At 37.6% G+C, this 13603-nt stretch overlaps 1 protein-coding gene across 1 annotated transcript in view; it reads left to right on the top strand.

The window, feature by feature from the left end:
• The window catches only part of ASCC3 (activating signal cointegrator 1 complex subunit 3), a 294902-nt gene that overhangs the window by 256608 nt on the left and 24691 nt on the right, over nt 1–13603 (top strand). Inside the window, exon 37 of the mRNA XM_040983825.1 lies at nt 12944–13168. Within this exon, the coding sequence (XP_040839759.1) occupies nt 12944–13168 (225 nt within the window). The remainder of the gene's footprint in view (nt 1–12943; nt 13169–13603) is intronic.

The raw sequence follows: 13603 nt of genomic DNA, 5'->3' as shown, positions 1-13603 counted from the left end.
TTCTTTATTTTTCAAGTGTCTGATATTATATAACTTACTCAATTTTAATATTTTTAATAAAATTTTAACCGTGCAAATTTTTAGTGCTATAAGCAAGCAGTGCTAGTTATGTGCATTTAATGTGCAGAAAAAGTTGATATTCAATTTCTTAATGATTAAATAGGGCCCGGTGCAGAAGCCTAATTACTTAAGTCCTTGCCAGTTACTCCCAGGGTCCCATATGGACCCTGGTCCGTGTCCCGGTGGCCCCGCTTCCCATCCAGCTCCCTGCTTGTGGCATAGGAAAGCAGTCGAGGACGGCCCAAAGCTTGAGAACCTGCACCCGTGTGTGAGACCCGAAAGAAGCTCCTGACTCATGGCTTTGGATCGTCAGTTCTGGTTGTTGCAGCCACTTGAGGAGTGAACCATTGGATGGAAGATCTTCTCTGTCTTTCCTCTCTGTATATCTGCCTTTCCAATAAAAATAAATAAAATCTTTTAAAAATTAAATAAAAGACGGTCCAAAGTAATTAAGATAAAACATATGAGGCATATTTTCTTTCCTCTTAATATCTGTGGGTGTTAAATACCAGATCATTTGTCCATGTTACAGTTGAGAACATAATAATCAACAAATGCAGTACTTCAGAAAGGCACAGAAATTGAACAGGGTTCCTATCAGGAAATTTACTGAAATGCTTTTCCTAAAGCTTCAGTGGCTAAAAGACAGCACTGGAATGTGAGAAACTAATTTTGGTGTGTTTTAACACCTCAAAATGTTACAAATTAATCAAGTGCTACTTAAAGTCTAGAACTCATTAACTTTGTAAGTTTTACTTTTCCCATGACAGACATTAAGTTATAGCATAAAGCTTCTTTAGTCTCTCCCATTGATCAGGCTGCTGTCTCCTTTGTACAAGTGCCCTCTTCGCCACTATGCAGTGACAGGAAAGTGCCAGTTTACTGTGATACCATCTTTATACAGCACCAAACAATACCCCATACTGGTTGCATTTCTTCATGTCTCTGTCACTTGCTCAGTTTACAAACCAGACTTTTGTGCTTATTTTAACTGGAAGAAAGGAACTACTTGCATGTATAAACACATACATACATGCATACAACATTCATTTGTTAATTATGCTTTCAGTAAAGAAAAAGCCTATGTCAGAAATGTGGAAGTATTTAATTGATGGTCTCTTAGTTTTGCAAACCAAATAGCTAACATTGGGCAGTGGACATATTCAATGGCCACAAGCACACCAAAGATTCACACGTATCAACTGAAAGTACTGTAGTTCAAACTAAACACAAGAGACAGCCAGTTAGTGGCTAAATGACCTATCTCAGCAATGTAAGTTTGCCGGGTTACTCTTGGAAGAACAAGCAAGTTATGTGGCATAATGGTATGCACTAAGACCCCTTAAGGATGTATGTACCCAGTAAACTAAAAATCAGTGTAAATATTCAAACACAACGTGAAAGGATACCAACTTTTAAAATGAGTACATCATGTGAAACAGCTCTGTTTGAGGCGTCTGTGCAGCAGATTGAGCTTTGTATGAAAAAAGGGAAACAAATGAAAGGTATTGAGTGAACAGCAGGGACCATTTGATGTGATTATGAGAGGTGTTTCTTTATTCTGTTTTTTCTTTTGCAATCTAAAAACAGTAGCAGGGGGTTTCAAACTGAGTTCATCATAGGTTGTCAATCACTGTCATTTAACATTTGCAGGAGAAGATGTTTTTATTCACGGACAGCTGGGCAAATCAGAGACACAGATTTGCTGCTAGTAGTCTGTCCAGCCTACACTAAATAAACAAGAACAGGGCAGACACACCAGCCTCTCACATAAAAATATAATGGGCTCCACTGACCTCACTGCCCTCCATTCAGCTTCAATCCCAGTTGCATAAAAGCTTCACTACCCACTTTCAATTTCCTTTAATTACCTACATGATGTAGATAAGAAACTGAACCTCACTCTTAGTCGGTGATCACACACAGGAAATTAGCTGGACAAGTTGTTTAAAATTACAGGAGTATCGTGGAGGCAGATAGAGCGTCCTGCAAAGGAAGAAGTAGCTAGAAGGGGCCTTTGTTTGCTTGCTGTTTAGCCTGGAGATTTTGATTGTTTTACTAGATCTCTCTGCTGATCTTAAGATTGCTGCTTTCCTGATCAATCTCAACTAAGCTACAAATCTCCTTTGTAAGTGTTCTGAAACATCCAGAGAAAAATACTTGAGGGCAGTATGCACTGAGTAGAGTGGTAAAGCAAGCATGTCACATTCTAAAGAGCTTAGAAAAATCATGAACTGGAATTCCAGGAATAAGTGACCAGGGTTTTCACAGTAGGAGCTGGCAGAGCTCTTGTGGATTAAATGACAGTTGCCTTCTGTCTTCATTTTAAGTCTATCTCTCGGGCCTATAAACAAACCGGCAATAATAGTAAGAAGAGTTTTACTCATTCTTGTAGGTCTAAGATCAGTAATGTTTTCTGTTTCATTCTTGGAAGTTGCTACCAATTGAGTGGCAATAGAAAATAATACAAGCTTTCAGAGTTCAGCTTATCCATTGTTTTTCCTTCAGAAAAGTTGCACCAGGTATAATCGGTGATTCTTTTCCTCTTTCTTTCTCATAATTTTGAGTTTGTTCCACTGGGACACACGGAAAAGAATGGATTTCCTCCTTACATACTGAGGTACTTTTGTGAATTAATAAAGACATAAGAAACCTAATTGGACATTGGAGACTGAAGTCCACAGTATGAAATCTGTAGTTCAAGAGGATGTAATTTCTAAGTATTTGTCTCTTGTATTATGAGAGCATTGTGTTTGGAAAACCAATATTGTGGTTGTAGGATTATTTCAATAAACACAGTACAGCTACTAGAAAAACATAATTCTAAGAATTTTATTTCCTTGAATATTTTAAGAGTAATGATATTTTTTTTTTAAAGATTTATTTTTATTATTTTTTTCATTGGAAAGGCGGATATACAGAGAGGAGAGACAGAGAGGAAGATCTTCCATCCGATGATTCACTCCCCAAGTGAGCGCAACGGGCTGATACTATGCCGATCCGAAGCCAGGAGCCTCTTCCGGGTCTCCCACGCGGGTGCAGGTTCCCAAAGCCTTGGGCCGTCCTCAACTGCTTTCCCGGGCCACAGGCAGGGAGCTGGAAGGGAAGCGGGGCTGCCGGGATTAGAACCGGCGCCCATATGGGATCCCGGGCGTGCAAGGCGAGGACTCAACCACTTGCGCCACCGCTCCGGGCCCGAGTAATGATATTTTTAAAGCAGGTTAGTTAAATCTCATTTCAGACAATGAAATACAATTATAGACATTTTTACCGTTGAAAACTGTAGAATGAAACTCAAATAATTGAATCTTAAAACTTAGTTAATATATACAAATGTGAAAAATTATAACAACAATGTCTAAAATATTAAGCAAGTCTTAGCATATTTCAATGTCTTACAAATGCTTTCATTTTGAAGACATGTCAAACACCAGTAGAAAACAAGGAATTTGGGGCTTAGGAAGATAGTTACTCCCAGAAGGTCGTGTAGCTTGTAAAAGGCAGAGCTGAAGATCCACCTGTTGCATCAATCCCCAGATCTTGCATTCTCTCAGCCATCTCACACGACACTACACCCGCTGAATGGATGAATTACTTATCACATTTTCTAGATTCCCATTAATTCAAACACTGTAAGCAAAAGCATGGAATCCTCAGTGGAAATAATAGCTTTTGAAGAAACCTATTATGTATGAATAACCTTTCTGTGGAAAATATTGATTTCTTTATTTATAAACCTGATGTGTTCTGCTTTGAAGATCTCAAAATTTCATAATGAAAGATCTTTCCAAATGCATCTGTTTAAGCAAAAACAGTATAGACAGTTTTTAATTATGTCTCAAATATGTATATAAACATGACTTATGTTTGAAAGCAACAGTAGGTGCCAGCATTGTGGTATAACAAGTGAACACACCATCTGAGACACTGGCATCCCATATGGGCACTGGCTGGCTCTTCCACTTCCACTCCAGCTCCCTGCTAATATGCCTTGGAAAAGCAGCGGAAGATGGACCTAGTGCTTGGGACCCTGAAGCCACATGGAGACCTGGATGAAGCTCCTGGCTCCTGAATTCTGCCCAATCCAGCCCTGATCATTGCAGCCATTTGGAGAGTAAATCAAAAGGTGAAGGGTCTCTCTCTCTCTTTAACTCTGCCTTTCAAATAACAAAAATAGATCCTTTTTTTTTAAAAGATTTATTTTTAGTTAAAGGCAGATATACAGAGAGGAGGAGAGACAGAGAGGAAGATCTTCCATCCAATGGATCACTCCCCAAGTGACCACAACGGCTGGAGCTGAGGCAATCTGAAGCCAGGAGCCAGGAGCTCTTCCAGTTCTCCCACACGGGTGCAGGGTCCCAGAGCTTTGGGCCATCCTCAACTGCTTTCCCAGGCCACAAGCAGGGAGCTGGATGGGAAGCACGGCCACCAGGACATGAGCTGGTGCCTATATGGGATCCAGGGCGTGCAAGGCAAGGATTTTAACCACTACGCTATCACGCCGGGCCCGAAAATAGATCTTTTTTTTTTTTAAAAGAAAAATAACTGGGCCCGACGGGGTAGCCTAGCTACCTCCTCTTTGTCTCTCCTCTTCTCTGAATATATTACTTTCCAAAACAAAAAAGAACGAGAAAGTACTGTAAACCCCTTTATAAAGTATTTTCCCTTATCAAAAGCCCCTTTTCAATTAAATTATGAGTCTCAAGCCAACACTCCCTTGATTTTTTTTTTTATTTATTATTTTTTTATTGGAAAGGCGGATATACAGAGAGGAGAGACAGAGAGGAAGATCTTCTGTCCAATGATTCACTCCCCAAGTGAGCGCAACGGGCCGATACTATGCCAATCTGAAGCCAGGAGCCTCTTCCGGGTCTCCCACGCAGGTGCAGGTTCCCAAAGCTTTGGGCCGTCCTCGACTGCTTTCCCAGGCCACAGGCAGGGAGCTGGAAGGGAAGCGGGGCTGCTGGGATTAGAACCGGCGCCCATATGGGATCCCCGGGGGTGCAAGGCGAGGACCTTTAACCACTTGCGCCACCACGCCGGGCCCCCTTGATTTTCTTTAAATTATTTTTACTGCCTTTGAGCTCAGTCATACCATCATCAAAGGTACCTTCCCACCTATTACAGTGTATGCCATTTCCTCCCAATACTTCTCCAGCCACCATCTTTACAGTTATTTGCAGTCAATTTTAGTGAACAAGGCTTCAAAAGGCAAAGGACCATGCCTCTCATTTTGCTAGCCATTGCATATGTACATCTATTAATAATCCAGATATATGTTTGGTAAAGCATTTACCTAACACACTAAGACCTTGCCATTGGAGATATTAAAGTCTAATTTCTCTTAAAATATATTTAATTTTTTACAAAGGCTCTAACACTTTATTCAAAGAAAAAATGGGGGTTTTGTTTGTTTGTTTTATGCAATTTTATATTACTGAGATCAAAGTTTTAGTGAGGTTACTCTTTGAGGGTTAACCTGCACTAGAGATTTTATAGTTCTCTTATTAAACTTAAATACCTGCGCTGTAGAGCATTTTTTTCCCAATTTAAAATGTACTCAGCTTTTAGCCAACTCATCTGATACTGATACTCCTGGCAATGAGCAAATTCACAATCCTGGTGAAGAAGGGGATTAAAGCAATAAATCAGGCAATTTAAGCAAAACTGGCACACTTTTAGAGAACGCTGGAGTCACATCTTGCAGAGAAATGAGAATCTAACCTGAAGTAAGGAAGTATAACAGGAAGCATCCAACAAACAAGACACCTGAAAAACAACGCCACAAGTGCAGTGTGCATTGATTGTGTGTGGTCAGCCACATTCCCATGTGCTGCCTCCCAGTGAGTTCAACGTGACTTATTTTTCATAAAGCATTGGAACACCATCATTTTTTTTTATTAATTACATTGCATTATGTGACACAGTTTCATAGGCTCTGGGATTCCCTCAACCCCTTCCCGTGCCCTCCCCCCATAGTGGATTCCTCCCCCTTGTGCTATTGTAGTTCAAGTTCAGTCAAGATTCTTTCATTGCAAGCATATACCAAGCATAGAGTTCAACATCTCACTGTCCAGATAAATGCATCGGTTTCTTGGGGAGACCATCTCTGGTCTGAAGGTAGAGCTGGCAGAATATCATCCTGATCAATTAAAAGCCCCAACATAACGTTAACAACAATTTACAACTTTATGGAATTGACATGGTACTGAGTAACCAATATGTTAAAAAGATGCAAGTTCTTAACCACATGCTGTGACTGCTTCATTGACATTTCAGTTTTAGTTTATATACAGCCAGCTTCTGTACACCTTAAAATGGCTATAGGGTACTATTCAGCTGTCTTTTGTCTAGTTTCTTTTTAGTATTTAGCAATTTATAGTATTAGAGTATAATTTTGCTGAATTGGCAGTTTTTAGGGTAGTCTAAACTGGCTTATAACTCTAATATGTCAACAGTTGAAGTGCAGAGCAGTTTTAGGAGGGGTGTGCAGAGAAATCTTCAATACCCTAGTGAGAAGTAGTTAATCATTTGTGTCCTACCTAGTGAGGTATATGTGAATCCACACTGACCGTTTCCTGTCTGATTCTAAACTTTTCTTGTTGTTCTCTGTCTATCTATTCTAGTTTTTGTTTGTTTGTTTGTTTGTTTGTTTTGAGGGGTTTCTGGAGCGATCCTGAGGTCATTGCAAGAGAGGGTGGGGACCCAAAGTTGGAACTAAGTAAGAACCAGAGAAAGCTCCTCTCCCAAGTTCCAAAGGAAGTTTACTGTTCTTCTGTTTCTATGGACCACTCAGGGCTCCTGGCTGTTGGATCCTGCCAGGAAGGATAAAGCATTGAAACATTGAAACACTATTATTTCTTCAGCAGCAAGTGAAGTGGATGGCTTGCATTTAGAAGTCATATTTTATGAAAAATATGTCTTAGAATCTCAGAACCATACTGATACTCAAATAACTTACAGAAAATTTTAAGGGATAAGACTAGAAATCACCCATCTTGTGTTGTTGCTTTTCAGTCTCTTTTGATCTCTCTCTCTCCTCTCTCTTTCCTCCACTTCCACTCTTACTGGGGTAAAGAGTGATGGATAGTGTGTATCATTGAACTTGAGCAAGAATGTGCTGTGGCAAGTGGATAATTTAGATAATACAAATAGTTAATACTTCCAACCAAGCTCCTACTTTCTGTATTTTTATTTTTATTGAATTTTCATATAATTTGAAATTTTCATCCTATTTCCTACGTATTGGAAACCTGCAGAGGTTATTCCATTTGCAGTATTAGAGAAACTATTGCATTCTCTTCTACTAAAATATCAAAAAGAGTCATTTTTACAAACAGTAGAAAGAAATGAGTGTATATGACTTTACACTGCAAGACAGATTTAAAATTGACTTCTCCCTCCCCTCCCCCGCCCAACTGTCTGGATTACTACACTCTCTTTAAGTGTATTTTGCTTACTTGAACCATAGCTCCTGCTCACTGAGTGTTCTCAACTTCTCAACTATTAATAGCTTCATCGTTCATATCTCTGAGACTTAAACCTCAGACCCTCCTTATCTGTTCTGGAATGCAGGAGAACTTTCCCCTTCTACCAGTGGTTCTAAGCCTACAACAAACACTGTCTCCTCTCGGGAACTTTCACATACATCCAGTTTTCTTTGGTGCTTATCTGTAAATAGCAGTACTTTATTCTACATCTCATATAATTATTCATTTGCACAAATTGTTATTCCAAGTTTGATTTTAATTTTCTTGAGGAAAGAGGTCATGATTTAGATTTCTGAGCCATCTTCTTCCTTCATGACCTTTTTTCTATACTTGTTGGCCAGGCTGAGAAGATAGTTGGACTTCTAAATGGCAAAGTGGATAGAACCTAGCCATTAGATTGAAGTGGATTAGTAAACAGGTGATAGTGCTTCAGTGCTGAAGTTTCCCTGAACCCAAAATTAGCAGCACTGTGTATTTATAGCAGGTCTCTCATTTTTGGAAGATTCTAGAATGACACATGTAAAGGGTCATGATGACACATCAGAGCACAGGATAGTTAACTTGTGTGTCAGCATATGCTTCTTACACAAAAGCAGTACAAAGGAGAAGGTTCACATTAGTGGAAAGTATCATGATAATCCTGACTGTTAAAGAAAATGAGAAGGGCATAGTCAGCAAGCATCCATACAGTTTATTAGAATCTTCATGTAATTAAAAATGCTTTTTGTTAGCCTTCTATATGAACTTGAAACTACATTAAATACGACTTTTTTACTCTTTTAGACTCACCAGTTTCCCTCCTACTACTGGGTCTTTGTATTTACATGGAAATAATATGAGAAAAGAAAGATACATTAATACGTAAGAGGTATAATTCAGTGAAGTCATTTAAAAATACACAAAATAATATAGCATCTACACATTTTTAATGTATACATTGTACTTCCACATCTGTGAGAAAACAAATGCAGTCTGTTTTACTTGTTTTACTTGGCATAATGATGTCAGCCTCCATCTATTTTGTTACAAATGTCAGGGTTTCATTTTTTATGGTTAAGTAATAGTTCATCATATAGGTAGACAGCATTTTCTTTAAAAAGTCATCAGTTAGTAAATGTCTAGGTTGAATCCATATCTTTGCTATTGTGTATTGTATGACTAAACACAGGAGGGCAGGCACCACTGTCAGGTACTGCGACATGCACAGGTGGATGGACTCAGAAGTGGGATTGCCAGGTCATAAGGTAGACCTCTTTAGTTTTTTAAAGAATGTCCATGTTTTCCGTGCTGGCTGTACGAATTTGCATTCCTGCAAACAGTGTGTTAGGTCTTTTCTCTAAGGCAATTTTCTTTTCTTAGAATGAAAGTCATTCTGTTAAGATGATAGCTTGTGGTGGTTTTTGGTGAAGCAGAGTTTTATTTTTTTTTTTTTTAATTTTGTTAGCCACTTACATTTCTTATTTTGGAAAATCTGTTCTCAGATTCTTTTTCTGTTCCTTTTTTATAAGATTTATTTATTTATTTGCTTATGTATTTACTTATTTATTTTAAAGGGCAAAATGAAAGAGAGAGCGTGTGTGTCACCTCTTCCATTCATTCAGTGGTTCACTCCTCCAGTGACCAGAGACCAATGACCATGCAGGGAGACCAAGCTGACGCCAAGGGCCAGGAACTGCATCTAGGTCTCCCACATGGGGGCCTCCTATATCCTGCTTCCTAGACACATTAGCGGGGAGCTGTATCACAAAAAGTGTGAATGGGCAGAACTCAGACTGGGAAAACCACATCATAATCGGTAGCTGAGCACACTGTACCACAACATGCACTCTCTTTTCCCCATTTCTTCAGGACCTTATATATTCATGTTCTTAGTCTCTTATCAGATGCATAACTTCCGTTATTCTGCTGTCTCTTCATCCTGTTGTTTTCTTTCTGTGTAAAAGTGTCTTAGTTTGATATTACCCCATCTGTCAATGTTTGCTTTTGTTGCCCATGTTTTTGTGATCTTATCCAAGTAGACATTGCTTTTGCCAGTGTATTGGGATGTTTCGCCCTATCCTTTCCTCTCATAGTTTGAATTGTTAAGGGATGGATTTGGATCCTTGATCTTTGAATTTGTTTTGTATAGAATGTAAGAAAATGGTGTGTTTCAAACTGCTGCATGTGGAAATCCAGTTTCCCCAGCACCATTTACTGAAGAGATTATCCCCTTTCCAGGGATTGCTTTTAGCACATTTGTCAAAGATAAGTTGGTGTTACATGCATCAGTTTTACTTCTGATGTTTCTCTTCTGCACCCATTAGTCTGTATCTATTTTGATGCCAGTGGCACGCTGTTTTGTCTATAATAACCCTATAGTACGTCTTGAAAGCTGATATTATGATGCCTCTGATTTTGTTTTGCTTCTTTAGGATTGCTTGAACTATATGGGGATCTTTTGTATTTCCATATAAACTTTAGGAATTTTTTTTTCCAATTCTGTGAAGAATGCCACTGGTATTTTGGTGGAAACTGCTTTTAATTTATACATTATTTGGGATATCGTGGACACATAGATAATGTTAATTTTTCCAATCTGTGGGTCTGGAAGGTCTTTCCAATTTTTTCATGCTTCTATTTCTTTATTAATGTTTCCTTATTTTAATTATCGAGGTCTTTCACATTGCTGCTTAAATTTATACCAAGGTATTTAAGTTTTTTGCAGATATTTTCAATAGGACTATTTTGATAACATTTTATTAGGGAGACCATTGCTGGTATATAAAAATGCTACTGAGTTTTTTATATGCTGCAACTTTGCTGAATGTTTATACTAGTTCTAATCGCTCTGAAACTTCTAGAAATTTTTTTAAATAATAATGGTGAAAGTGGATGTTCTTTTCTTGTTCCATTGCTTAGTAGAAATGCGTTCATTTTTTTGCCAATTAATATGATGCTCACTGTGAACTTCTCTTATATAACCTCTATTGTGTTGACATATGTTCCATTTTATACCACATTGGATTAAGAGTTTTCATTATAATTATTGTTGTTGTTATTATTATTATTGAAAAGATGTATCAAAGACTTTCTCTGTATTTGTTGAGATAATCATATGATTTTTATTATTTCTTCTGTTGATTTATCATATTAATTGGTTTGTATATGTTGAAACATTCCTGTTTCCCTGGGATAAATTTCACTTGGTCAAGGTGGATAATCTTTCTGATGGGTAGTTTGATTTAGAATGTATTTTGTTGTTAGCGATGGTCTATATTCTTCACTTGGCATAATTATTTTCAGGCTTATCTATGTTTTTGGCAGTCAATAATTAGTTTTGGTTGCTGGATTGAATTCCATTTTATGGATGTTGTTGGAAATTTTGATTTTTTTTAAACAGTGTTTTTCCTTACACATACTACTGTGAACAACAGTAGTGCTTCTATGGGCATACACTTCTCTTCTCTTGAGCAAAGTTCCTAGATATGAAATTCTGGATTCGGTAGCAAATATGTTTAATGTTTTAGGAAAATGTTATACTATTTTCCAAAGAGATTGTAACACTTATATTCCCACAAGTTATGTGTCAACGTTGCAGTTCTTATAAAATTGTCTCCAGTACTTGGTATGTCAATGATTTTAAGTTTGAACATTCATTCCTTGCTGGATTGTTTGTTTCACTGTTTGGTTTTGAGAGATCTTTTCGTTCTGTGGGTAGTATTTTTTATTCACTTAACAGTGTCTCTTTAAGGGTTCAAGTTTCTAATTCTGATGACATTCTATTTAATAGTTTCCTTTTCCGATCATGTAAGCTTTCTAATGAAATAATTTTTTTCTTACTCTAGATAGCAAAGATATTCAATATTTTCTTCCAAAAGTTCTTTGGTTTCAGATTTTTTATTTGCTTCTATGATACAATTTGAATAAACTTTTTACTATTATAAATTAGGAATCAAATTCCCCTCTTGTTGGCATGATATGTTCATTTCTTCCAAAGACTGTTCTTTCTCCACTGTTTTTCTCTTGAGCCTTTGTCAAAAATCAGCTATCCTCGTGTGTGTGTGTGTGTGTGTGTGTGTGTGTGTGTGTGTGTGGTGTGTTTTCCTTCTTTACCCTGTATCCTGTGAATTCTGAGTTTCTCTGATTAGAATGGAGAAAGCAGGCACCATGATTCCTGGTATTGTGTCAGTGCTAGATACTGTTTGCAATAATTCTTTCCTAACTTTAAGATAGTTTCTTCATATGCATGTACCTTCAGTACCATCCTGGAAATTCCAGATGAGTGCTCTGCATGTAGAGCACTGGAGTATTCTCCCACTCTCCTCTTTGTTCCCCCTCTTCCTTTCCTTCTTGTGTAATTTCCTCCTTTTGTAGTCTGCTGTTATAAATTGTCGCTATTTTCATCTCCCTAAATTCTCAACTTCATTTTCTTAATTCAAGAAGAGAATATCTCATTTCTTGTCTTTCCACAGCACAGCCAGGAAATGCAAGTCACTTAATTATTTTTCTGTATCTCATGGATCGCTCACTGCCTTTCATAGCTTACGTACATTCACTTCAAAAACATTGGGTCATGTTTTGTCTTTTGTTTTAAGGGGGTTGAAGTGGGAGTTTACTGCAGAAGAGGGATAAATCCAGGATCTCTTACTTTTGAATCATGACAAAGTACATCTGATTGTTTTTAAGTGGACTTGTATAGTTATATTTAGTAGGGTCATTAAGTAGATCTTTAGTGACCAGTATCATGTAAGCAAATTGTCACTATTAAACTGTCCTGAAACCTAAGATGAAAAATCAAAATGTAAGATTTTGCCATATACATATTCCAGAATGCATTGATTAATATAGTGAATTGCAATAATTCTCAATGGTCCCACTGTTCACCATTTCCTCACCTTGCATATTCTATCCTCACACCTTTCTGCAGCTTTGCCTTATTTCTGCCATTCTTTCTCCAGATCTTAACTTAAATGTCACGTTTTCAAAGAGCTTTTCCTATTTCTCTCTTCATTTCTATGTACTTAAGACACTATTACATTAGACTTTATAGAATTTGTCTTTTCTTCCTTAATGGACTATCAGTTCAGGGTTCACTATGGAAGCCCTGTCATCTTAGAAAGGTGTGATATCTTTCAGGGTTTTTGTTATCTTTGTTGACTATGTAACTGCAAAAGAATACCCTTGAATTTTAGGTATATTGTATATTAACTAGCTTTTGGTTATGTACTAATGATAGCATAAAACAGGACCAAATTCTACGGGATTTGCTTATCTTGTGGTTTATCTAAATGTGCTTTAGATATTATTATTTGAAGCTAAGAAATGCATTAGTTATTATGCTTTTGATATAACAGATATATGTGTGTAGGTACATATGTATATATTCATGGGTACATATATGGATTTTTTTTCAGGATGCAGAAGAATACACAGATTTGCCTGTAAGACACAATGAAGATCATATGAATAGCGAACTGGCAAAATGTCTTCCCATTGAATTAAATCCTCACTCATTTGACAGCCCACACACCAAAGCACATCTCCTCCTACAAGCACATCTCAGCCGAGCCATGCTTCCTTGCCCCGATTATGATACTGATACCAAAACAGTCTTGGACCAAGCTCTCAGAGTGTGTCAGGTATGAAAGTCATTTCTAATACCCACATTGTCCCCCATAACTTTAACTTCTACCCTTTTCTATCATACTTTATGATAATATATACCAGAATTTTTTTAAATGGTAAGTTGATTTAAAATTAAATGGTTTTAATTTTCTAAGTTGAAAAATGATGTTTGTTGAAAAAACTTTGAAAAGAATTCTTCAGAATTCTTTCGTTCATATAAGGTGCTAGCATTTAACCTAGCTAGTGGTTAGGTTATAGGTTAAAACAATCAGACAACCTAGGTTGGATGCTCAGTTTTGGCTCCTAATTCTGTCTTCATGCTAAGGCAAGACCCTGGGATGGCTGAGGGAGTTGTACTCCTGCCACTGTTGCCAGAAGCCTAGCTCTGGTTCTTGGCCCCCAGATTCTGCGCTGGCTGTTGCAGACACTAGCGTGATACAGTGGATGGG

This window comes from Ochotona curzoniae, unplaced genomic scaffold (assembly GCF_017591425.1).
Source record: "Ochotona curzoniae isolate NIBS_2020 unplaced genomic scaffold, NIBS_Ocur_1.0 contig_3819, whole genome shotgun sequence".
Lineage (NCBI taxonomy): Eukaryota > Metazoa > Chordata > Mammalia > Lagomorpha > Ochotonidae > Ochotona > Ochotona curzoniae.
Note: the sequence above shows the minus strand (reverse complement) of the source record. Positions and strands in the feature narration are given on the sequence as shown.